The sequence below is a fragment of the Haliotis rufescens genome, unplaced genomic scaffold, assembly GCF_023055435.1.
Source record: "Haliotis rufescens isolate VD_foot unplaced genomic scaffold, xgHalRufe1.0.p SCAF_5, whole genome shotgun sequence".
NCBI lineage: Eukaryota > Metazoa > Mollusca > Gastropoda > Lepetellida > Haliotidae > Haliotis > Haliotis rufescens.
In genome coordinates, this window is record NW_025964223.1 from 28,526,030 (window position 1) to 28,553,705 (window position 27,676).

Here is a 27,676-nt window from a genome sequence, read left to right on the forward strand (position 1 = left end):
AGATACTTGGTAACAGCGCAGTAGCCAATTGTGTCCATAGGTCATTAACAAGACTACTTGTCGGTTGCATGCCCGCAGAAGTATTCTCCCTGTTTGTGTATTTGGTTCGAATACAGCTTGTACGTATGGATAATATAATTGTCCTTAGCACATGCACATTCTTGAGGATGTATTGTACATCCTTCGCTGCTGGCTAAGACATTTTCAGCCACCTCCTCGTAATAAAGCAAACACGATATGACATTTGTACGCGAAAATGACATTCAGTTTATATCGGGATTCCTCATATCTGTGTAGAAACAGCTTCTATTAATCGAATTCTGTTATTTCTTCGATTTGCTGATATATATAGCGGCTGCCATATGATGAGTGGGTACCAGTGAATGTCTACCTGATTGTCATCCATGTTGATCATCGCAATTTCGTAAACGAATGCCCATTATCGATCCGCCAATCAATAGCGCACAGTTCAACGCATCTGTACTGACATGACGCCAGACAGAATGTGACCGCCTAAGTGCCATTGAAGAAATATCTTGAACAAAAACGGGGACTATTAACTTCCTTAGCCTTATCAAGCTATACTTCTGATGATAGGCTCCATTAAGATATAGAGTCCGTCAGACATAGATGATGTCTTCTCTCATCTTTAATTTAAATAAAAATACATCTTCTAATGTCATGTGTCCCTAATGCAGTCTGAGTGACATGTTTTTAAGTTTTCATGTATTCATGTCCACGAACAGACACCATATCAAACATTGTTGCACTGGCAGCATACTTACATGCGCTGGCAATAAAGTGGTAATGACAACGAAATGCGCATTAGAAAAGACGGAAAGTTAAGCAGCATATGAAAGACTTCCTTTCCTCAATTACAATTGCACAATGATCATACTAAATTACACAATCAATGTAAATCATCGGCTTGAAAAAGTGGTCTGGCATATTTGAGTTTATTTGTTTCATGAATATTTCGAAAAATTGTTTCGAGTAACATCGATGACATGACGGTGCTTATATACATGTACTGGAAGAGATGAGTACATAATCTAACTCCAGGCACCACGTATCCTCCCTGGGACTAATATTATTATGTCATTTTTTGGTCAACGCGTTCGGTTTCGCATGCTATTAACAAGAATCGAATAAACCCTCAAAACCTACACAATGACAAATATATTTATCTCCTAATTGTTCCTATCGATCCAGATGAGGAGCATTCATTTTAGTATCATGTATCTCTTTCTCTCGAAATAGTCATGAGTATAATTCTTAAAAGCACCGATATAACATGACCGAAAACAAACATAAAAGATCGTTTGAAGGGTGATTTTGTGCCTCAGTAACACATGTCCTATAACCACATGGTTCGATCACAACACAAAACCCAAAACGAATATTAGATTTGAAAATTTCATCGTGTAATTCAAAAATCAAACGGTAATTCAAATGTGCCAAGAACATTTCTAATTTGTGTCAAGAAAATATATCTTTTGTTCGATTATCAGTGAATGAACTGTCTTCCTTTTTCGAATGTTTGGCCACCGTAAAACTACATCTGTTTCGAGACTACTATCGATCACATGTCCGTATTCACGGGATACATCGCTGCTCAGGCAGATAGCATCGCACACTCGTGTTAGTGGTATGACAGCGTTCAGTCGGCCAGCACGGAGTTGCACTCAGCAGCTCGTGCCTTCTTGCTGACAGATGTTTGAAGAAGGGGATAATAGTTCATGATGTGGCTTGGGCAACATCGACGGCAAGGTATACAATTTTTCTATGTTTACGTAGTATATCAAGTCTAACCAATCATGGATATATTATAATTTCATGACTGCTGCATGTAGCTGATTCACCTTAATTCGAAAATAATGGAAATAAAAGGGATGTTAATTTGGAGGTGCTTGTAACATGTATCAGTGTGATTCCCCTCTTATGTCTGATGTATAGCGATATATTTGATTTGTTATTCATGTGTTTAGAAATAAATATTCGTTTACTACCCCATACAATTCTGTATATAATTGTTTCGGTTACTTTCATAACATAAATGTTTTGATAATGAAAACTGCAATGTATGGTTAAGAACATAATAACATGCCGCCATATCACTCTCATGAAGGGTAGTACATGTACCATCCTCAACAAATAAAAGAATATTTTCATTACGAAACAATCGATATTGCCAATACTGACAAAGACTAATAATTCCACAGCAGACACTATCACGTGTAAATAGTGTAATCAACGTATTACTTTGTATAATGATCACCTTCCCCTTTCCTGGCATCCCACGTTGTTTTAAACAAAGTCTTGCACGTGTACGCGTATGGAAAAGTATGCCTCTGTTGAGGTACGTCCTAATCCTGCATCGTATTCGATCAGTTTGCGTACTGTAAACCTGAATAGCTACTGATGGATATTAACTGTCACGGATTATTGACGGACATATTAAGTACACTTACTCTATAACTTCCGTTTACCCCTCGTTACCTTCGTCTGTGACAGTCTGTGAATATGTCAGTTACTGTCTACACTGGATAACTCTTTCAATAGGGTCGTCTCCACGTGTCCAAAGTCCTGGGGCTCGTCGTCATCATTAAACTGAACCATGTGCAGCATTTCGTTCCTGTCAATCAGTTTATGGAAAAGTAAGGTGGACCAGCCATCTTGAAAAACATTCAAGCTTTTTTTCGAAAACGGTTATTCAATTAACAATAACTTTTATACACCACAGCTCTGTTATTGGTTTGTTTGCGACTTAGAGTACATTCGCAATATCCGATCTTGTTCCACGTGTAATGCTAAGGGACGTAAGGGTATGTTGCTATGGACGCGACACGAATGAGCAATATTGTACAGGTGTGCCTGTGAAGCCTACAGTTGCGGCAGATACATTGGTTTATAGTTGTAGCCGTCCGTCCAGTTTTTAAAACACTTATAAAGCTGTCTACAATACTACCAGACCCTATGGGTACTAATTCCCATCTCAAAGACCGAGCTCGAGCCTCCTTTGATGCATCTTCCTGTTACAGAACACCCTTTGCACCACCATGGTCGAATTTGTACCGAAAAAGTGAAAACCAACAGAGTGGAACAATATTAATGAACGTCTTTGACGACCACTATTTTTTATTTTCTTCCAAATGGTGAGGAGAGGATTGAAATTCAGTGAATACAGTCAGGAAATCGAACGATGAATTTCAAAACTACTATATACTATACAACCGTTAGTGAAAGTTAGTCTTCATAACATAATCTGATGGTGTATTTCAGGCCACTGTCTAGTTTGCACAGCAGTAGGAACCCTTTATTAATGCCTATGTATAAAACAGGTTGACAACAGTAATGTTTTTGAAACATCTAATCACATCATAACCGGAGTTTCTTCAGTTTTGGTGGGAAACGGTGTAACCCAGGGAACCTTCTGTTAATATTTGATGAGGTAGTTGTTACCAAACCATATTCAAGACGAGATCATACTGGTCCTTGAAATATTAGGCCAATTTGATTGACTAGCTGTGTTTGCAAAACCATGGTCCCATGGTCAACCATAGTTTTCATCATCTTATCACAAATATTCAGTGTGGTTTTCGGAGAACTCGAAGTACTGTTGACCATTTAGTCCTGTTAGATTATTTTTTGAAAAAGCAACTATTAATAATTAACATGCAGTTTCCATCTTTATCGATCTAGAAAAAGCACATAGCACTTCATGGAAACATGGAATTTTAAAAGATTTAACTGAATTTGAATTGAGAGTTTTTTTGTTTCAATTTTTCCCCAAGTCCTTTTCAAACGGACAATTTGAAGCTCGTACGGGTTCGACCCTGTTTGACCATTATAATCAGGATCAGGATCAGGATGTCCCATAGGGCAGTATCCGGTTTCCACATTATTTAGCATTAAGTTAAATAAGTTTATTGAATGTTTTAATTAATAAGAAAGCCCTCCTTCAACTGTACAGAGCGTTCATCAGTCCATATAGAGCGTAGCGAATTCTTACAAAAGTTTGCACATCGGTTTTCCATTCATACCTCAATGACCCGATAAAAATACACAGTCAATGCTTATAAATAAATTGAACAACGAAAACATGTTTTATCTACAATAGTTTAACCATAACAGTCGTATATATCAAAGCAGACAAAACCAATGGCGAGATTGATGAACATTCCGAGTGTAGGAATACATGCTATGGCGTGACATGAATCAAGTGATAGGTTAATTTACGCACATAACTTGACACGCCCACAAAGTCAGTAGCCAATCAACGGAGAGTATGATAAAAACAAAGTTGATAGGACCTATCACTCAAGGCGAGAGGCGAGAAGAACAGCAACAGTTAGACTGTAACGAACCGGAACAAATATGTCCGGGAGAAGGCGGCTGTTTCAAATGACGTGGTCAGTTACCGCCAGACTCAAACATTGGTTCCCTGAGAACGGGAAGACACAGTTGGAAAAATGCTAATTAGAGATAAAACGCGAGGACATGAAAGTTGTGGAACGGGAGAAAACAGGCGAGCGAGCCTGCACGTTTGCTGTTTCATTCCTCCTCGGCATTCGGTCTCAAAGAGTTGTTTGGACAAAGAATATGCAGGAATTTCACTAAATGTCCTGTGGATGACGATACAAATTAGCCGGAAATTCCCTCGACTGTAATATTGGGATTCCCCGACATTCCGCAGTAATTAAAGTAGTCCGCTTCGGTGGGCGTGGCTTATTGTTTTTACATTCATTGGGAAATGAATGCAATAACACGTGACCAATTCAGCTAATCAGAATATAGGAATGTCAATGAACACAACGAAAATTTCATTATAATGCTTTATCTGGTTGTTAAGCTGATGTGGTATAAGCCTGAGTGAAAATATTTCCACGGGAAATCCTTATTCTCAAATATTTATAATAAGACACTACTTCAACATTACAACCATAAATAAACCATTTCTTATTTTTTGTTTTATTCATATTAACTGATCATTTCCATTTCTGGCAATATCTGATCAATATATCTGTTTTAGTTTTTAAATGATGCTCTCCAAACATAACATCGTCCGCAAACGGTAATAAAAAAAATTCACAAAATTACAAATTATAAATATACATGAACCATGTTCATCATTGTCTTTTATAATTCACACGAACTCGTCAATATTCCCATCTCTCCCATATTCTACTGTTGCTAAAATATTTGATTCAAAGATTGCTCCTGTTCTTCTATATGGCTCAGAAATTTGGGAAAAATTATAGAAAAAGCATTGAAAAGGTTCAGAGTAATTCCTTTAAAAGTGTTTTTTTCCGTTGGTAAAAGAACATCAACAAATGCAATTCTAGGAGAGCTGGGAAGAACATGACTGTAATGACACTATTACAGTCGACCCCAAACAGCCATAATCCCGTTGTTTATATTACTGGCTTCATCCTTTGTTTATGTCACTGACTTCACCAATGATTGTCATTACTACCCTTGTGTATAAATAACAGACTTCTCTACTCCAGTATAACAATATCTACTCTACTGTATAAACATTGCCATCTACTTGTATATATACTTGTCAAGCACACTCTGTCTTTCACTTGCTTTATAACGGTGTTAGAACCTACACCGAAACGTCGCTCTTAATTGTAATAAAGAAGTTGTTCATCCATTAATTCTTATCCTTACTTAAAAGCATTTGACGAAAATGGTGAAACTAACTGGGTTTCTTATAAAAGACAATTTTTGTTCCAAACTGGGTTTTCATATGTGTACATGTGGTTGTCTCAGAATTGCGGCTATATGAAATGCTTCATGGTTATATTCAAACAACGATGCAAAGATGTAGAATTCCAAAACTGGCATTACAAAATCACAAATTCTTCTTTCCTCCATGTTTATTCATCTTATAAATCACTACTCGAACTAGAAAAAAATATCTGTCTACTTTAGTTTGTGAAAAAGATCTTCTTAGAGTTTTATGCAAATTCCGTTGTTTAAGCCATAATCTAAATGTACAGAAACTCGATTTAAACAACCACAGAGTCATCGTTTAGTTTATGTATGACACGTAACCGCTATGAAATAGAAAATGAATGCCATTTTTTTGTTAATTTGTCCATTTCATAAAAGTAGTAGAGACAATTTCATTCCAAAATGTTACCATATACAAACATCTGTTCCAAAATGTATGAGTCTTCTAACTACCATAAATGATTGTGTTATTAAAAACCTGCCCATATATTTAAAAAAGACATTTACCTATGTAAATACAAATGTAACAATTATGAACGTTTGTTGTCAGAAAAATTGTGCAAGTGCACAGCATATATTATTCCTGTAAATGAACTCTGGACCATGTGGCCTTCATTCGTGAATAAACGTCTTCTTCTACTACCAGCTCGTCAATATTCATAAAAAATAGAAGGGGTGATAACTTGCACCCCTGACGGACACCAGCTGTAGTGTCAATCAATTACATTACTGCGGGAATTCCCCTCGAACAAGTATGCTATTGAACAAAACATAAAGATTCGGTTATAAAATGTCACATGATTCTTTGATAGCGTCTGGAGGATACCGCCGTTTCCGGGTGACATTCCAAATTTAAGCTTATTTACAGCTCCAATTATTTCTTCTAAAGTTATTTCACTTCAAAAAATATCATCGCCGTCACAGTGACGAACTGACGCCCTGCACTATTTCTTATCAGTTTCCAAAATTGTCTACACTCTTTCTTTTTGCATACATCTGATATTTATCTGTCTTGTCCTCCATGCCATTTGGTAAAGCCAGAGGTGGACCTAGCATTAACTAAACTCAAGAAATCTTAAACAAATGAACTAATTCATAAACACGTATATAGTCAAGCTTATACAATACATACAAAACTATATTTACAGATGGATTCTAAGATGGTGACGCAGTTGCCAGCACCACCATCATTGGATCCAGAACAACATCTTCAAGGTATTTGATAACTGTTCTATTTTACGATAGAATCAAATGCCATATCAAAAGCACTGAAGGATGTTACTACATAGTCGAAACATAAATAGTATGCTATATTTTCATACTCCCTTTGAAGTCTATTAAGTAGTTGGAAACATCCACTTCTAATTGAAATTTATATAATAATGTTCGTACTAGTCAATATGACATCGTCCATGCTGGAATCATCGGTAACACAGTGGATGGTCGATGCTGCTGCAAAAGAACCACTCAACAAATCTGCTATATCACTTCTGATCTCAAACAGCGATCATAAGTCTGTGATTGGATCCTACATCCGAGATATAATGCTGAAGATCAATAAGTTACATAAAATTAAACCAATTGTCGGTTACACCTACTTGGGTTGCAAGTCCAGATGTAAAGAGGGCATTATGCGACGATATTGAATTGGCCATTCGAGATATACACAGGAATATTTAACAAATGTTAAATTTGGAATAATACTTTCTTAGTGAAGTACAGATTCTAGTACTTTTTAGTGCCTCACTCTGGGAGCGTGAGTTCGAATCTCGGATGCCTCACTCTGGGAGTGTGGGTTCGCATCCAGGATTGGACTCAACCCCAAAAGAGTACTAGAATCTGTACTTCACTAAGAAAGTGTTATGCCAAATATAACATTTGTTACATTTGACCATTTCCTAGATGACACTGTGTATTCCTACTCATTGAATAATTTGTTTTTTAAGAGAAATTGTATTCTTTGACTTTAAACATATGTTTTGCAATAAATAAATGATCGCTTCTAAATTGATATAATAAACTGACAAGGGAGTTAAAGCAGCGTAAAAAAATTGCCCCCCTGAGAGGTTATGTAAGAATATATCATTCAAAGTAGTTTGTTCCTTCCATGGTTAAAGTTGTAGAAAAGTTGTTTCATTATCGGCTAAAGTTTCTGATAATCGCCAGCAATTGTTATGGTTGTGTAAATACTGCTGGGATGTCATGCAGGTAACAGAAGTACCGAAGTCCCCCATGGTCCCTGGGATGGTGGCCAAACTTAGGTCCCCGGCGATCCACAGCCTGATTCATATTTTGTATCCTTGTCTTAAAATCTGTTTTAATGTTTCCCAACTAGTTGGAAGTAAATGTGTAATATCATATTAGTGATTACTCTGACCTTTGACGACATATTTTACAACATATTTTTTTATGGAAACTTGTTCAAGTCACACTATGGCCGAAATATTGCCGACGTGACATTAAAGTTTAACTGACTCATATCGTACAAAGACTTTGGTTTGACTTACACCGGATATGTTCTGTTCGACTGATCTAATCGTCCAAACAATTTAGGAACATGGCACATGGCTCGATTGTATAAAGCATTGTTGTAGGTCTACGTTACGACATGAATAAAAATAGAATGCACAGAGAAATTGAAGGGGGTGATGTGGTTGTTTGGTTGAATAATGTGTAAATCTGGAAGTAGTCTCGTGATGTTTCCTCTATGAAAAGATTCAAGCATGACTATTCATGGGAATACACGTGCTGCGTACGGATTCGGTATCTCGCCACTCGATTACGATTATCTTGTGGATCCGTAGAGATACTCGTATTGTTTTAAGTCTTTGAAAGGCATTCATCTGAGTAAGCATATACTTCGAAACGTTGTGATCCTCATGATTAAGAAGTTGTCATCCATATATTCTCTTCCTCAGTATTATTTTGCAAATGTATTTCCTAGTCATTTAAAATGCTAGCCTTTTAGAAGTACGTTTGAAGTTTTTACAAGACCACGAGGACGCGTTATTCCATGGGTACAATAAGTATTGTTTCCTTAGACCCCGTTCACAAATCACCTATCAAGTGTTTTATTGTTTCTCAAAGTGTGCATCACTCAAGATAAAGGTGTATCTCAAGTACTATGATATAACGGATCCTATTAGTCATAACAACGGCCAGTCTTATATAGACACTGAATACATGCCATGAGTAATGTCACATGAAGTAATCTAGAATGTAAGTAAATTTGGTTGGTTGCAATTTATACATAACATTAACGCTGTGTTTGGCGTAGTTGCTGGTTATATGCACCAGAGAATATTCTTAACATATATGTAGTGATTTACGATGGATTTCTGTTTTCAAGAAGAGTGATAGCCGCGCACTTTATAAGATTCGATATAAGGTTGTATTTTTAACGGCGCCTTGCTTATAAACTACAACTTCTTTAGCTTTTTTCTCTTTTCACTAGTATAACATACACAATGATATGAGTATTGCCAATGTTATTGACTCTGTTACCCGATTGTTGGACCCGAAGCAGTCTTAGAACTGTGACGGTAGAAGAAGCCCAGTGTTAAAGTGTGGGAGTTGAACTACTACACCTGCTTTGTATGACGTTTAGGAACTAGTCATTTATTACAGGAAGGTGAGAGGTGTTAAGGGACGGGTCATGAACAAAGTGACTCAGCCAAAGATGGGGGACGCCCGAATTTATTACAACTATGTGGCTGGGGTATGTACAAATGACACCGTTTTATTTATTTCGAGTACAAAAGAATTGATATATGTTTGAACATTATTTAGGGACTGGTCATTTATTATGCCATGGTCGGAATCGTACAATATACTCTGTTTTAGGAGAGATATCTTATGATTATGAAATGGATTTGTCGCATTTTTTTATATTATTATTATAATGTAGCATTAATAATAAGTCTTATTAATAAACTCGCACTGAAAGAAAAGTTGTCCTGAAACGCGCCGTGATAATGAAGAGGTTTCAATTCGTATCATCTTGTATACCAGTATAATCATGTTATGTTCGCATGTATTAGGGTGACATGTAAAATCATGAATACTTCATTTGTGCGCAGGGTCATATAAATAAGCCAATATTCCGTTTGTACACTCTCAAAACCCCGAAGGCTACTTCGCAAACAAAAATTCTAGACATATCATTTTTTGCAGCATTTTCCAATTTCCGGAGAATGTATTCCCGTCCTCGTGTAGACAATGAGGAATAGTAATTGTAACCGAAAAACCCAGGCCTTTTGGATACGTTCATTAATGAGCGGTCTCGGGGCCATTTGGGAAATGGGAGGCAGGAGCCACATTTAGTTTTTCTAATGCCCCCAGGAGCAACGTTAATAAAACGTCTTGAGAAATAAGTTGCGTATTCATGCCTACCATTTAACAATAAGCATCAACCTTAATGTATTTATGCATTATGTAGCACAATGTCAGTGAATGCTACACGGTAGTTGCAGTCGTGTTTATGGAACAGTGCATAATTGGGATTGAATATAATTTTATGCAATGTGACTTTACAAAATACTTTTCTTCAATTCTTCTATTATCATTATTATTATTATCATCATCATCATCATCATCATCATCATTATTATTATTATTATTATTCAAAGCATCTGAAGCTATTTTACAGGAAACCGTTGTTAACACATTCATTGCTGTCGTGCAATAATACCGACAGTCTGAAAAAGTCAGGCAACCGATGACTTTTTATGTTCAAGTTATTTTCAAATAATGTCAATGTGGACACTGCATGAGTGTATATGTTGTCACGCTGTATACGATTGATGCATAATACATCCAAGGACTCAATCCGTAAAGTCATTTATCCTCAACACAACTGCTATTGGAAAGTATTTTTCATATCGCTTACAATGCTTCTCTACCTCTCTGTCTCGATTTCCCTCATGGGCACAATGTATGTAGCCTATTCCTTGTGTCCTCCGCCGTAAAAGGCGGCATAAACAATACTCACTAACTCACTCTACCACTAGAATGCAGTGATCCATTTAAAGATGAAATGTTAATACATGTCTCAATTTCCTTCTAGAAGATAGAACATGTGCACATATTTCGACTTAAATCTACGATGTTCTTTTGTATATAACTGTTACTATTTTAGAAGTTAAAAACATATAACATATATCAGCAATATCACGGCGGGGGACACCAGAAATGGGCTTCACACAATGTACCCATGTCGGGAATCGAACCCGGGTTTTCGGCGTGACGAGCGAACGCTTTAACCACTAGGCTACCCGACCGCCCCGACCGTATTCAAGGCTTCCGGTCCATATACAAGAAATTTTAAACAACCATGCATATGTAGAATTGTATAATACATATCTTTGAGGTCAACAGGTTTATTCACAACAGGTGTATTTAGTAGTACATATACACGGACGGTTTAAATTGGTGTCTTTATCTGATGAAAATAGACTCATAAAACAGTTCATAATCTTTATGTCAGTACAGAAGTAACATTTTCTTTTATGTTTCGGTAGTGACTGTCTTCGTCCAATATTAAAATCCATTTCAGTTAAACCTAGTCGATACCTAACCATGGTAGTTATTTGGATTTATACAACTTTAATATTTATCATATTTCTCGGTAGTTGGCTTTTAATAATCTATTTGAACAATCGAATAATGAAGACGTCCAAATTTGATGAAAGGAAATGTTCATTTCTTTGCCAAAACTTATGGCCATGCATACCGAAAGCATTTTGAAAAAAAATACATGATCCGGGTATTGGGCACCCATGACGTTTGACGTTTGGAATCTATAGGTTGTGGCATATACTACTTGATGTCTTATTCGATTGATAAATCGAATTGCGCTATCTAAATGAGTCTGGCCCTACAGATTTGAAAGGATCAGCTACATTGCCCCATGCGTTGTGGAAAGGCGTAGCTTAATGACAATTTTGACAAACAATTGCATTGCCAGCAGCAGTGATTTAAGATAAATAAGTGTTATGTGATTACGATCTAATAATCCTCCTCTGTAGCCCACGGCATATTTTGTCGAAAAGTGTTTCCGTTTAATCATTGTTGGTGTGCAAATACATATATCATTAATCTTTGGCCTATGGATCTTGGTGCCGCGAGTGTATACGTTGCACCTTTCATTATAAGAAACTTTATAACTATATGAAGAATAATTTTAAAATTACAACGGTCGATTCCGCGATCTTTAAAACACCCTGAATTCAAAAACCTAAAGATTAAATGCGTGAAATATTGTAATTAGTGTATTTGTATCTTTTCCACGATTGACGTGTGTAATGTGTGCTGTGAATCATCAGAAAGCATTACTGCTGTAAACGGTTTGAATCATCAGAAAGCTCGATATTTATGCAGACAAATGCCCATTTCAATCTCTGTCCGCGCTCATGTATTGTACGCGTAACAATCAAGGACAAGGTGTTTCCTACACATTCTAACACACAAAAGCGTTCTGTGTATGATATTTTCAAGGTCCAAAATAATCACTTCGACAGTTTCTTCCATTTAGATGTGATCAACCTTTCATGCCGATGATCAAAGCGGTCAATGCATTTTTATAACGCTTAAGGGACTGTGAGTGCAAGAATTTGAAACATCATATTGTCGTTGAATGCGAGATCAAAGGATGAAGACAGGTTGAATGATAGATGTTGTTGAGACCATCACCAGATACCATTTGATATCTGACATGAACAAGTGCAATCATAAAATTGTGCTATTAATAGCTTACATACCATTATATAACTAGTTTTTAAAACAAGTGACGTCACATAACCGTAACAAATGAATAAAATAGACATGAAAGGCTGGACATAGAAATGTTTATAGTTACTTATGATATCAATGAGTGAATAAATATTGTTTATCGCCACAGTCAGCATTATTCCAGCCAGATGACATGTGTCGAACCTTGAATAGATACACCACTGTTTGATTTTTTATTTAGCGTATTGAACGTGCCACGTCCTCGGGGTCAGTGAGGACACACAATCAGCGAAGTCTGATCCCCCGATCCAATACTTCGCCACTAACAACAAGCACTTGACACGATCTTACATTGTATTGTAAATGTTAAAGGATCATGTAGTCCATGCAGCTGGCATGCTCAATTCACTTTACTGACATACAATCACATGCTGATCCCAAGATTGTCTTTAATAACTGTCCCAATGATCTCACCTCTTACCAGCAATAGAAGCCTTGGTGCAGACAGTTGAGTTAGATCTAAGAATTCATATTTTCCTTTTGCTCGGCTATATTCTAACCTAGTTGTTCCTGTACATACCTAATTGAATGCAGGTAAATGTATATACTGACGATGTGATTACATGTGGGGATCCTTCTAATTCTTTACAATGACTCTGGCGTATTTGGGAATAAAAGAAAATAGTATACAGTAGGTACCTGCGCTTGTGCTATGTTCTCATTACTAAAAAAGCACATTTTATTTATTTGCCATTTGATTGTTTAATATCCGCATTTGACACTTTGATTTCCCCGTTTCTAATGTGCTGTTGTGGAATCTGGGCGTTTGAAAACATTGAACTAACGAAAAAGTTCACTTAAAATTTCTGAAACTGGCAACAGGTCTTCGAAATGCAACACCAAACTATATGATTTATGGGGTGCTCGGAAGGGAATCCCTCTATATCAAAATTCTATTCTGGCATAAAATGGCAATCTATAATCAAACTCCAAAATTAACAAATATCATTTATACATTTATCACTCATAAATACTCTGGAATCTCTGATAAACTTTCATGGACAACGACTGTGAATCGGTGAACTATTTTACATTTTACATAGCTAGCGTTAAAGGTTGAAGAAATATTGAAAGACAAGTTCCTGCAGAGTTGGCACAGTTCTATTACTGATAGTTCTAAAGGTGTGTACAATAAAATGTTTAAAGAAAATATAACCTTTGACAAATATCTTGATCTGCCTAATAACGTTTATCACCCAATCTTACAATTAAAAACCACAAACCATAGCTTACCAATTGAAACTGACGTTGGTCTGATATCCCAAGAGTGGAAAATTTGTGTAATTTATGTCGTTCGCCCGCCGTTGGTAACGAGTTTCATTACCTGTTATGATGTGAAGCTCTTCTCCAATGGCGGTCCTAAAACCTAAAGATCTCTCTGAATGGCCTGATATGTATAAATTGAAAATAAAATGTTCATCCATCATTAGAGTAAAAGATGTGAAAAACTTGTCCAAATTCATCTATACCATCTTTAGAGATGTTGAGGCTATTAGAAAACGTGTATGAGATTCTTGTTACTTTTTTCTGTCATATTTTATTGTAACCTTTGATCCCTATATGTATTTGCACAATTCTCCTGTCATCTTGATATTGATATTTCTATTATATTATATTATGGATTTATCTTATATATTGATGTTTTTCATGTACCATGGTTGGTGGATCTTTCTGAGAAATAAAGTAAACTGGCTAGTTTCGAGATTCGTGAATAACGTCATCTTTGGGAGCTACGTGCATCAGGAAAGAACGCACAGACTGCGTTTATAAAATACATTCAGTGCATGAAAAAACGTAGCATCTATTTTATTAGTCATTGTATAGTGGCAGGTAATTGCAAAATTAGGGAAATAGTTATTGGGTAATAGTGGGAGTTGTAATAAGAGTTTACGATCAGTACGGAGAGTGTTGATGTTGGTGAGAGGTTTATTTCTTGGCAGACCGCCAAAAGTATCCTGCAACTACTAATAATTGGCTTAATTGGCTGAAGTTGGTTATGTAGAAGGATTGAGGCTGAAGGGGGCGCGGCATTGGACGTTAGAGGTAAATTGGATCTAGGATAGTAAAAGAACTGTCAGGGAAAATAACAAAAAAGATGACTTAACCACCATTTGATATTCGTGCGATTTGTTAGCTCATACAGAGGGACGGTACAGGTATTCATAGACGCTATAGCTTCAGTGATAGTCTTAGTAGAGTGACAGTGTCACTATGTCACCAGTAAAAAGTTCAGATGACCAACATAAAGGATTGAAGTTACGTCAGTTTTAAGACAGACACCGACCAGAATAGAAAGTGTAGAGCTCTCCCACTCTCCATCTATATTTTCTCTTAAATCTCGGAACTCATCTGGTTTAGTAGCCCTAGTGTTTGGATTTAAACTAAAGCATTGCAGCCGAAGCCTATCTACAATATGAGGTGACACGTAAAGTTAATGAGAGATCATCTTCTGTGAGTTGGCTTAGGGACTATGGTAAACGTGCCCGTGCCATGCTGACCTTGTACCTCCTGCACATACCGTCGGGGCTGAAGTAGGAGGGACTACCTTAGTCCAGATAAGCGGACTCCCATACGCATAGAGTATAAAGTACTGTCGGAAATGCTAGAAAAATGTTTTTTGTCCGTTAAAAAAAATAGAATTTTTCACAGACTGTTGATATTGAAATATCGATACACTACCGATCGACCTACCAGGGGTTTGAAGTATTTCAGGCACTTTTCCTATGAACAATTTTAAACGGACTATTGAAATATGCACACGTGACTCCATTATAATGACAATACTGTAGTCTTCATAAAACATCTAATCTGGTCTCAAAAACAAAAGCGGGACGTGAAAGGATATTCGACAGCTTTGATTCGGGGTGATTAGGCGCATAGTGTACAAGCTCTATTAGCAGAAGGTACCCCCGACTTGTAGCAACATTCGAGAGGATATTAAAGACACAATTAATGTTGTCCGCACTGCATTTCATATTGCTCTCCACGAGATGGGATTTCGATACACTGCCCTTGGCGATGACTACGCAGTTTTCAGGGGAAAATAGTCCATCCCTTTTTATATAGACGCATTATCTCCGCACCATTCATAACTATCGCAGTCAGGGCTTCGAGGTCACTTACCTTGCTGAAACCTGGATAAATAGTTAAGAATCATTCCGCTAACTACATGGGGCCAAGATGGACAAAAAACATGGTATCATCAGGTAAAGGTAATTGTGTCATTGTTTTCCACGTCGCAACCCGTGATCTGGGGCTTATTGACTGACGTGAGCTAGTGTTCGAGGCGATAAAGAAAACTGGTTATATTAATAAGGAAATGATAGGCGGTGATGTGTTCATAGACTGGTTGGAACATCAGCTATTGCACAAGTTAAACCTCAGCGTCATTGTCATGGATAACGCCAGTTGATATGACGTCGGGAACAAGCTGCTGTCATGCCAACCATGGGCAGTCTGAAGGCGACCATGCAGGAATATATTACTCTTGCAATATCGACCTCAGTAAAGAAACCAGTAAAGTACAAAACATATGTGCTGGCGGCACAACACGGTCACGTTGTCCTACGTACGCCAGTCAGACATTGTGACTGGCTAACTATAAAGGGTTCGTGGCACGACACAACACAACATTCAAACTCACACATGTCAATGGGAGGATCATCACAGCCTTTGCTAGATAACCAGATACAGATTCACATACGTCACCAGCGGAGTCAGATGCTACCTAAAGAAATCATCTATAGAAGAAAACATACACATGTACTTCTTGATTCCAAAACCGCAACCTTCCAATGTTCACACCGTTTCATAGCATTTAACTATTCCATTATTTTTCCAAGCAAATATAATGCAGTGCATAGCCTAAATTGCTACACCATCAACGCATATCTTACTTAAGTATAATAACTGCCATATTTTGAGACCTCCACCAACTCAGGTGACATTTGCAGATGTGAGATGTCATCAGCGCGGGACAGGTGTTACATAATTACCTCAGGTTTTTGGCAGTTTCATACATGCATGAAAGCACACGAATTTTTGCTAGTTTTGTCATCATTCTACTTGTAAAAGTACATTTTAAGGCTTTTCACAGTGTCAGTTAGGATAGGCTAGATTCGGTCGATTTGCCTTATTTTGATTTATGCTATGTAACAGCCCTATGACTCGTATATATTAAATGAAGCCAGAACAGCATTTTTGTAGTATTACCGACAGTACTTTAGATAGGGAACCCAGAAGCAAATAAAAAATCCATTGATTTGTCGTTTTGGATAACCCGGGATAATTGAACCAGGAAATTAGCAACTCGTCGCTACATATCTATTAACGCATACCCGTCTTTTGGATATCGCCAAGGCATTAACGTCCACGACCTGAGACAATATGCGACCGCTAGGGTGTGATATGACAGAAATTATGTTAAGGCTGCTTATTTATCCACACCATGTGAAGTAATATCTTTTATACATTTTAACCAAAGAAAATGATTGTCTGCATGTCAACGTTCCATCCTATGGTAAATCCTTACATTTTGACGTTGACGTTTATAAATACAGATTGAATGTTTCTGATCATGTTCACCCATTCATCTTGAACTCAACCTTTTAGCATACTCCGGGAAAAGTCAGAGCGTTTGGCTGTATGCCACTTCACGGATCTCCTCACCGCGACTCATTGTTGTGAAGACAACGAAGAAATGCACCTCAAACCTATGGACTCGTTCCGTGCCTAGACTGAATCATCATTCTACAGAAATCTATGAATTTACTTCAATATCTATTAGCAAATCATTTATAATCACCTCTGAATGATCGTCCAGTTGATCATTGATGACAAACACCTAATCGCCACAGGTTTATTAACGACACTCGTCACGTTGATCGTGTTGTCCATTTAGAAGTCCTGTGCTGAGAATTACGACAAACTTCACAGTGATCCACTTAGGCGTAGTTCAGAACAGACATTTCTCATCTAATAACTATATTATTTAACTGAATCTTTTGTGACCAAACTACAAAATTCTACTGCAGAACAATTTGAGCATACACACGTTCATGTCATCACTCGATTTGAGGAACTATTTCTTTCGGCGATACAGAAGGTTGCTGTATGGCTGTCGGTGTAAACATAAAGTCACACGTACTACCTCTTTCGAGGTACCAAATAGGCATATTGAAATTATATATAACAATTGACATTCATTTTGTGTGTGTGTTCTGACGTTGATACAGTTTGGCATTTACTCCAATGAATGCACACAAAGTAAAAGTCAATTATTTATTACCCACAGAGTTAAAAATAACCGAGTTGATAAAAGTCGTATGAGCACAAGTGCAAATATCACTACTCTGGCCCCAGTGCATTGTTTCCGTCATCCGGACGGCATTGTTGACTTCATTCAAATCTCACTGTGACGGAATGACGTCACACTAGAAACGACGTCATAGCTGAAGATTGTTGACGTCATTCAACTTATTGTGGTTTTTATAGAACAGCGGCGGTGGTCAGTGCACTTTTTGTAAAGTGAAGAAGAAATTATTACACTCGTGTTAGAATTTTTGTCTTACTATCGCTCTCGCTAGGGAAATACAATACGTCTGACACGCATTTCGAAAAACCAGTACGACACACATGCTCGTATAATAATCTCTATTTAGTGATCCTACTAGCATCAGGCTGCATGTCAATTGACCAGTGTATGTTGACATCATCGGTACTTTCTCTTAAAATCCTAAATTAAGATTATTGTTGTACACATTCCGCGACAATTCTGTCTCCATAACCCATCCCCAAACTTATATTTCAAAACAAAATTCAGGTGATTTAACACGTAACATAGGGGAAGCTAGAGTGATCTCCGTGTGTTCGTATATCATACTCTTTATATCGTACTCCTTGGTGTATCGTATAAGCCATTCGTTCAAGATCTTCAGGAATTGTGTTCGTATTGATTGATTTCAGTTGCTTGTTATTCAAGCCTGGGAACCTCACACATTTCAAAACCAGTATTTAATGTAAACATTGCCAAGGACGTACATGTATTTGTAAAACTTGTTTGGTAATTCATCTGCCGCCCATCGTTGACAGCGATTCTACTCTATAAAGACATCCGAATAAAGAAGTGGAATATCTCACCCATTTTCCATTTACATATCAAATATGGTTGCCTCAATTTTTCATAAGATGTGACCTCATTTGGGGCTTCAGTGTGTTGCATTCGTTTTGGGTTTTTTAACGCTTGTTATAATGATTATTTCACTTTACTTCCGAAGTATTTTCCTATCTGATTCAGAAATGGTCATGGCTACAAAAGAGTAGTGAAGTGAAACCCCGTCATCTCGGACCTTCTTTCCTCCTGAATTGGCCTTTCTTTGTTTGTAAGGTTTTAACAGCCATAATCAGTTTCGGGTTTCGTTCAATCAATAAAATAGTGAGTGTAACGCTCATACGACAATATCATATCTTATTTCTAATCAAGCCAAAACAGATTAGATAGGTTTAATCTTTGTTGTGTAATGTGCATTAATGTGTTTGACATCAGATACTTCTTGGAAGAATATTAATATATTGACGTTATTTACAGAATCGATGGTATATTTATACTATGATTCCAGGATGAATGTTAGATTCATTTTGCAGGACCGAACAGATATCTCTGAGCAAGTATTGAAGTAATTGGAGAGTTAGTTATTTGCAGTGCTTGTGATTACCCAACTGCTTTAGACCAGTTATCAAATATCTTTCATGAGGTACCATCAAAAGTATTTTTCACATGTACTCGGTAAGTTTTCTGTAATAAGAAAATACAATGTATTTTCGTTTATCTGATTAATATAACTTAATCTGATTATATATGAAGTGTTTATAATTTAAACTTGGATGAATTCCATCAGCAGTTTTGATTTAATTCAAGTCCATTCACGACTGAAATTTAACTCATTTCAAATCAAGCGATTTGATTATTAAACGTTACTTTAATAAGGGCTATCCTAATACCATATTTGATAGAACTATCCATCCATATTTGCCTTAGATATCCACTGTCTTCAGACTTAAAATCTGAAACCATATGCTAGGCGTATTTATTCTGTTGCAAATTCAATTTATAGCTGTTAAATCAACTGGTAACCTATCTCTCACAGCATGTCTTTCTCCTAAATCACATGAATAATGTCAGTGAAATGGCGAAGTGATTTACAAGTGAAATTGCATACGTATATATAATACATTTGATATGTAGGGTCATGGTTACATTGAATCGGAGCTACAAATTTCGACTGCATATTTCAATGATGCTGTTTGTCGACGTGTTTAAAGCTTGGATATTGTGATATATCAAATACGTCAACGCCAGAGAATAATAGTCTGCCGAAACAGATTCCATTGGCCGTAAACGGCAAAAGAGTGCTGATGAGCATTATTACAAACTTACGTTATGTGTCATCTGCAATGCTTTAATGGAAAGCCAATTGTTAAAGTACAAAGAGAGATATGCATGTTCGGGGTAAACTCTGTAAATAAAAGAAAACTCACCCGACTGTCTTTTTATATCAAATAGATAGGGAAGAGTCAATAAAAAAATAAAACTCAGGCTTGCCAATACCAAAAGACACGAGGTTGAGATTCCATTTATAAAGAGTTAAAGTTTGTAAACAGTAATAAACAGTAAAGCTAACCAGCTTCAGTAGCAGAGAGATTAGTGATGCCATTTGATTGTGACGTCATGGTAACGATGGTCTGTAAAGCATTGTGATGCAATTTCATTACAGCGATATCTCCTAGGAGATATTCCTAGCTTGATCTCACCCAAGTCACGTCTCCTGTGGAAGCCAGGTTTGGATTATAAATATTGTTCCCGTACATGCACGTCTTTATTCATACAATAGATTAAACATTTGCATGAAATTCCTTTATATCCATACGAACTTCGTCACATTCATTATGGTCATATTTGAACCCCAACCAGTTGGTATTTATTAATTCTTGAGAGTCTAGGTTGATGAGTAAGCTTAATCCCTGGACTGTCTGTCATTGGACATCCATGCTTTCGTTGAAGTCTCAGTCACGTTTGTTTGTGTGCTCTCGTTCTGCGGCTTCATGGCGGACTAAGAACACTTTGGTTACACTCCTGCCCATCTAATTTGTTTCAATATTCGTTTAATATGCAACTATTGCTGATGGGAACGCTACAAAAATACCATTAACCACTGTCATCGGTAAACGCCTATCATAAAATGTATCCTAAACTGATGTGAACAGGTATTTATGAATCGCTGTCACATTGTGTTGATACAGGTGGCTACGAAAAGGTGGGGGTATCCTACCCCACAAACACATGCACAGGCAAATCAACTGTTCATCTGAGATAAAACATGGAAGCACATTGTGCAATTCAAAAATGAAAATTGGATAGGACATCATTTCTTGTCATTGGTGCGTCAAATTTGGACTTGGCCTCCACGTGTCCACCATAAAACCATTTGAATGCTATTAACGCACTTTATCATAAACGGGTTTATAATGGGCGACGTAGCTTAGGCATTATACAAGTTTTGGCATCTTTGTAGATATAAATTTCGAAACAATATGGCGAGGACACTAGGCTAGCTAGATCAGGTTCCATGTCTGTGCTTGCAGACCTTTGCGGCTTGGAACCGTTTCCCAAAATTAAAACAGTTTGATTTGTTCGAAATTTGTCGGAATTGTAACGTTGTTTCGTTTTGTAGCTGTGTGTGCATCTGACTGCAGTTCGCAACGTTATGACAGGACAGGCAGACGTGACGTCTCGTAGACTAGAGTCTAGCGGACAGAGCGATGGATTGTCACAAAAGGCTAGTAGAAGAAAATGTGTAGGCAATTGTTGTTTTGCCTATATGTAGTTACGCCACTGTCTAAGAAACAGGTTTCAGTTGGAACTATATTGATTGTTGTCATTGTCCGATTGACACATCACTGACCTTCTGACGTAATATATATTAAAGCGCACATTCTTGGAAAACTTCCAATGTTTAGGTAATGTTTGTGAGACATAAGAAGAGATTTTGCGATCACAAAATGAAAGAATGACATTATATGGTAAAGAGGTTATCACGCTTGTGCACTTGGGGATGGTAAATATCCTGTATTACGAATAAACACTATATATTTAGTTCACCAAGGCTCGCTAAATACAATGTTCATTCCTAACACAGGATAGTTACCACCCCTAACACACTCGCGTGATAATCTCCATGACTTAACCCACCCTGAACGACGTTCAACAGATTTATGTTCTTTTTCGTCTTAATTTTGGCACATGCTGCACGTCATCCATAATGGTTTCAAATCCAATTGGATGAAGTGAGTGAGTGAGTAAGTGAGTATGCTTTTACGCCGCTTTTAGCAATATTCCAGCAATATGACGGCGGGGGACACCAGAAGTGGGCGTTACACATTGTACCCATGTCGGGAATCGAACCCGGGTCTTCGGCGTGACGAGCGAAAACTTTAACCACTAGGCTTCCCGACCGCCCCCAATTGGATGAAGGCTGCCCACGATAATTTCGTACATATATGAATAACAGACATTCTACAAATTACATAACACACTGACCGAAAACACTCAAGACGCCTGTGGTTATGTGAAAAGCTGGTTGATAGCAGTATGATGAGCCTTTGCAGCTACAAGCAGTGAAACGGACATCCGGAGTCCAGGTTCTGCAACACGTTCCTATAATTGCACAATTTAGGTGAAATTCGTTTCGTGTTGAAAAATAGAAATGTTAGTGGGTCCTGAAAAATGAAAATAGAGACGTTTTGGGAAACTAATTATTGACTGAGAATGTTACTTACATTAAAGGTATTAATTCCATTGATTGCAGTTCAATTTCAGGAACTTCAGGGGAGGGGGGGGGGGGGGGGTATGTTGTAGTGTAGCCTGTTTCTGGTTTGACCATTCGTTTCAAAGCAATATAAAGAACTATACTCTCCAGTCGATAAAGTGGTCTCTTGTTGTTTGTAGACAAATCCATCAGTAAAAACTACTGGAGTCGTTTGATTTCTTTCGACGACACAGAGTATAATCTTGTTCTAACTTTGTGCAATCCAAGTGGTTCAATGAAGGAAAGGCAAAAAATCTTCCAAATCAATAGTATCATTGTCCTTCGTCCGTTCTTGTGACATGACCATTTGAAATTGATCAAGACGTGTACATGCACATATATGTTGCATTAAAAGCCTATCACCAGTTATCGTATATAAAACCTGAAATTCATTTCACTATATTTGAACGATCCATATTAAATGAGAGCAATGTCTGAAAGTGAAAATGTCACCTTAATCTCATACTTGTGAGAGATTCTTAAGTCACTGATAAAGATAACAATTTATGCCTGAAGTTAGTTGATATTTGTAAAGATATAAATGTGATGATATTTAACAGTAGATTAGGCAAGGTTATGTTGATTGGTAAATTAACAACCTGCTAGGATAAAAGCTTTATTGATTCCATTCTAATGTCACCAACGTGTTTATCTCTTGTCGAAGGCATATCAAACCGCAGACACAATTATTTGAAATTTATTAAAAAAACACTTAAATAACTTTTTTCAAAAAAGAAAAAAAGGCATTCGCCATATAAAGTCTGGAAACACTTTAATACGCAAACTGAGCAAAATAAAATGTATAAAAAATATTTTTTCATTATTTAAAGAAACTTGACAACTAGTACTATGACAATAGATTAAATACTACAAGTCGCAAAAGTCCCCTGGTTTAGACTATGTTGAAAAGGAATACATATGTTATATTGATAGCATTGGAATAATATTACCCATTTGTAAGGATTATCTTGTTGTCTGGTATTGTCTGCCTCAGTCCTAGTTAACAGGTATTATAACGAAAAGTCACAATAAAAGATGCTTAAATAAAATAATTAAAAAAACAATAATTAAACATAAGGGTAATCCACTTGACCCAAACTAATAGAGGTCCATTTTACAGGTATCCTTTACAAGTGCCTGAGAAGATCCGGGGTAGAATAGGTCTTCAGCAACCCATGCTTGCAGTAAAGGCCTCTTATGCTTGTTATCGGGTGGTCAGACTCGCTGAATTTGCGTGGATCCATGCTCATTTGATTGTTTTGTCCAGACTCGGTCCAGCTGGATTATTGTTGCGTGCGGCGTGGAACCCTGCAGCTATGCTGGTGGTATTGATTCGCAGTGTCTTTGAAACTAACGTATGTTTTTTCCAGATGATCCACATTTCCTTGAGGCTGACTGGTGTTCATTTACTTTGCACTTAGACATACCGGATATAAACGTGCATGTCGCCCCGATATCAAATACTATATGTATAAGACGGTCCTCCTTCGCGAATATTTTATTTTATGATATTCTTTACTGGATACGTAAATCTGAAATACGTCTAATCTCCTAAAGTGCAAGTCTCATAGGAATGAATAACATTTGGATACATTGTAATATCGTATATATATGCAAATATCGTATTCAAAACATCGAAAGCGGCGCTCAAATAAGGTCCGTTTGCACTTTTATCCTGTCTATCAATTTCAAAGGCTGAAACGAAAATACAGCGGAGGCGGAGCCTTTACATACAGAGGCTCCATATAAGGTCTTGGAGGAAATTACCTCCAAAATTACTCGCTTAATCGCATGACAAGCCCGCCCTCCCTTCGCACTCTAGCAGGCAAGCCTCCGTTCACAGTCATGGTCGGCTGCAGACGTTCTCGGCACAGCAAACCCTTTCTTCACCTTTTTTAACTATTAGACAAGTAAGCAATGGTCATTTGAACACTGTACGTTCGTTCGTATGAGTTGGAGTAAAGGATTGAAATATACTCCTCTTTCATTACACAACGGAAACGTGACAAACGCCATTTACATCACCATTTGAATTCACTATTCGGTGAGAAAACAATGTGCCAAATATACTATTTGTACAATTGCGGTTATGTTCGTGTTTCGGTACTTTATTTTATTTTGTTGTGAGGCTTTTCTGTGTTTAAAATATCTGTGTTCGCTGATCTGTGTATAAATGATGAAGTATCGATCGTACTAAAAAAATACTTCATTCCTTTTTGCGGTACCCTGATCACAACTTTGACAGTGACAATAGTTTTCGAGTTATCATGGGATGTGAATGTAAGAAGTAGTTCTGTTCAAACGTCGTGACAAACAATAAAATAAAAAAGTTATTATTCATAAAAAGTGTCATGTATTCATGTTCTTCCATCTTTTAAATGCCTATCAAAGACTACAATAGAACCCGCGCACCTATCATTGAAAAGGAAAATATCTTACAATTTTAAAATCATATAATTCACGTTAAACCAAGATTACTTGACCACGCCCACACTAGCCATACTGTTGACTTACATGGAATACATACCGGTATTATATATACAACACAGGACTCCCCACAACTTATGAAACGATCGCGCATTCTGTACCCGCCTGGTGGTAATACCCAATCAGCTTGCATGCAAATTAAGCCACGCCTCCTCGTTAGCGCTTTTAAGATTCGTTTGGGTTGTTACAAATACAGGTATCAAAAAACGTACTTTTAATTAAGTGCACCAACGCTAAGTTTACGTTTACACACTTTTTTTTCTGCCATCGTATTGTACATGATGCTGGCTACATTATGATGTTAGAAAAACCGATTGCTATTTTTCGTGATACTTGCACTTTAAGGCTAACGTTAATGAATAAACAGCAACGTCTGTGCTTATGGTACCTGCTTGATGGCCTCTAGCGCATTTGGCGTTACTCTTCGGAATAATTACTGATGCTCGGACATTGATTGTTATTGGGGATTGCTTAAATGTAGTAGGCGTTGTTCACTCAACTAAAACGGGAGTCATAAATCAACAAAAGTAAGATAAAAACCGCGAGAGACTTTCTTTCGAAAGCATTGCTTCTCACCGACTTTGAATAAATGAATATCATAAAATGTAGACGTTGAATATGTATTATGCCGTACTTCTTTCATATAGAATCTGACATGATTTCATATCAGTTCAATGAATTTCAAACCTATTACTGTATAACATTCTGCGATCTTTCTTCTTTGCAGACGGATGAATGATATGGTACCACACTGCAAGGTCTGCTCATTACCACTCTACCAGAATGACTGCGATGGCCGATGAAGCCATGGATATGGATGTCGAGAATCAATATACTGATTACAATTTTACAGGAAATGTGATCAATTATAATTTCCAAAATACTTCGAACAGGAGACTGTACATCCCAAGGAGGATGTACCAACCTGATCCAATGATTATTGGAATTTACAAATTCAGCTTCTACTGCTATCCTGTCATATTGTCAGTTGGATCTCTTGGGAACATCTTGGCTTATCTGGTATTTACACGCACCCGCCTGAAGAAAGTTTCGTCTATCCAATACCTGGCTGCAATGACTGTGACGGACACTGGGTTCCTGTGGACGTTTTTCCTCACACCTTTATACGGATATTACAGAGTGCCTATCATCGTCCAAGACGGACTGTGCCAATTCATGACTTTCTTGAATTACGTTTTCACTTTCCTGTCGATATGGTACCTGGCTGCTATGGTTGTGGAGAAGTTCATTGGTGTGTATTGGCCTTTGAAAAAATCATCCATGTGTACTCCTTTTCGAGCAAAGCTCGTCATGTTTTTCATGTCGGTCATCGCTGTGGCCTGTTATTCATACGTTGTATATTTCTTTGGACCAGATAAATTTCAAAATGTGCTACGCTGCATGCCTTGGAAGGAATTACGATTTCATTTTCATAATTTGAGCAAAATTGATACTTTCGTGGTCGCAATATTGCCCTATAGTGTCATTATTTTACTAACAATATTGATTGCCATAAGAGGTTGCGAATACTACCGGATATCCGCTTCGGTTGAACTCTGGACAGGATCACATGGGAGCAGAGTACCGTCTTCACAATCATCAGTCCGCGTTACCAACATTCTATTTCCTGTCATCATTTTGACAGTGCTCGGAAATTTCCCTGTAATGATTCTGCGAACAGCAATGACATTAAACGGTGTGAGAAATCCTACATTAGCTAAATGGAATCATCTATTTTATGTATTCTATATCCTAAACTTTGGAATCAAATGTTTTGTTTATTTGGTTTTCTCGGGAAGTTTCCGTCGAAGAACTAGAGAATTGTTAAGATCTGGTTTCAACAAAATGAAGGATGCTTGTAACAGGAAGCATTCAGTAAACGAGGCAGATCCTCAGAGAATCTATCTTGATTCTATGTCAAGAGGGGCCATCATGCGATCCCGGTTAATGCAGTCAGATATTTAAGGAGAACTATATTAATATCACATTTGTCCCAAATATTTTTTTAACAGAAACATATGGCTGGTCACCTAACACCATGCAGGGATTCAGCAATATTCAGCCAAGTGTACATATGAATTATCACATATTCATGATAAAACGAACACATTCTATGTCGTTACATGTCCATATACGATTCTCGCTGTTGCCTTATGTCATATCTTCATCTCCTCCCCTCAGAGAAGGCAATAGTCTAACCATACCTATTAAATCAATGTTTTACCATTATTTTACCATTATTTTGGATATTGTTTGATTCTGATTGGTTACTCAGAGACTAATCAGAGTCAGAAGACCGTATCGCCGCGGAATAATTAATAGAATATGAATAGAAAAGATCTTTTTCAATCATCGTTGCTGCATACTTTGAATGTCTGGCATATTTGCAAGTAAATTATAATTGCTTTAAAACCGATCACTTTCTTATGTCTGAGTATTTACAGCGCCATACTTTGTTTCAAGCCTATTATTCTTTCATTCATATAGAGAACCCACATGCCGCGTCACGCAATATATTCATGTTTAGTTTTGTCATGGTAGAATGGCGCGTTTGATTCTACAGATAAGCTAGCTTTCAATTGAAGCAACAGTGCATTTATTACCTTAGTACGTATATATCATATGTTTATTCAAGGACACATTGACATCATCAGTAGTTACCCAACTGTATGGATGAGAAGTGCCATGAGAAGGACAAGTGATGATGCTATGTTGCTTCATATATGGCTGCAAATATTCATTAAAACAGACTTTTTAATAAATGCTTTGAATATCCCAAAACGTCGGTACTGTAT

At 37.2% G+C, this 27,676-nt stretch overlaps 1 protein-coding gene across 1 annotated transcript; it reads left to right on the top strand.

The window, feature by feature from the left end:
* The first annotated feature begins 1,680 nt into the window (after positions 1–1,680).
* LOC124112682 (P2Y purinoceptor 1-like) lies at positions 1,681–27,676 on the top strand. Its single transcript, XM_046472815.2, has 3 exons — positions 1,681–1,770; positions 6,891–6,957; positions 25,609–27,676. The coding sequence occupies exon 3, from the start codon at positions 25,617–25,619 to the stop codon at positions 26,844–26,846; it is 1,230 nt and encodes a 409-aa protein (XP_046328771.2). The 5' UTR covers positions 1,681–1,770; positions 6,891–6,957; positions 25,609–25,616; the 3' UTR covers positions 26,847–27,676.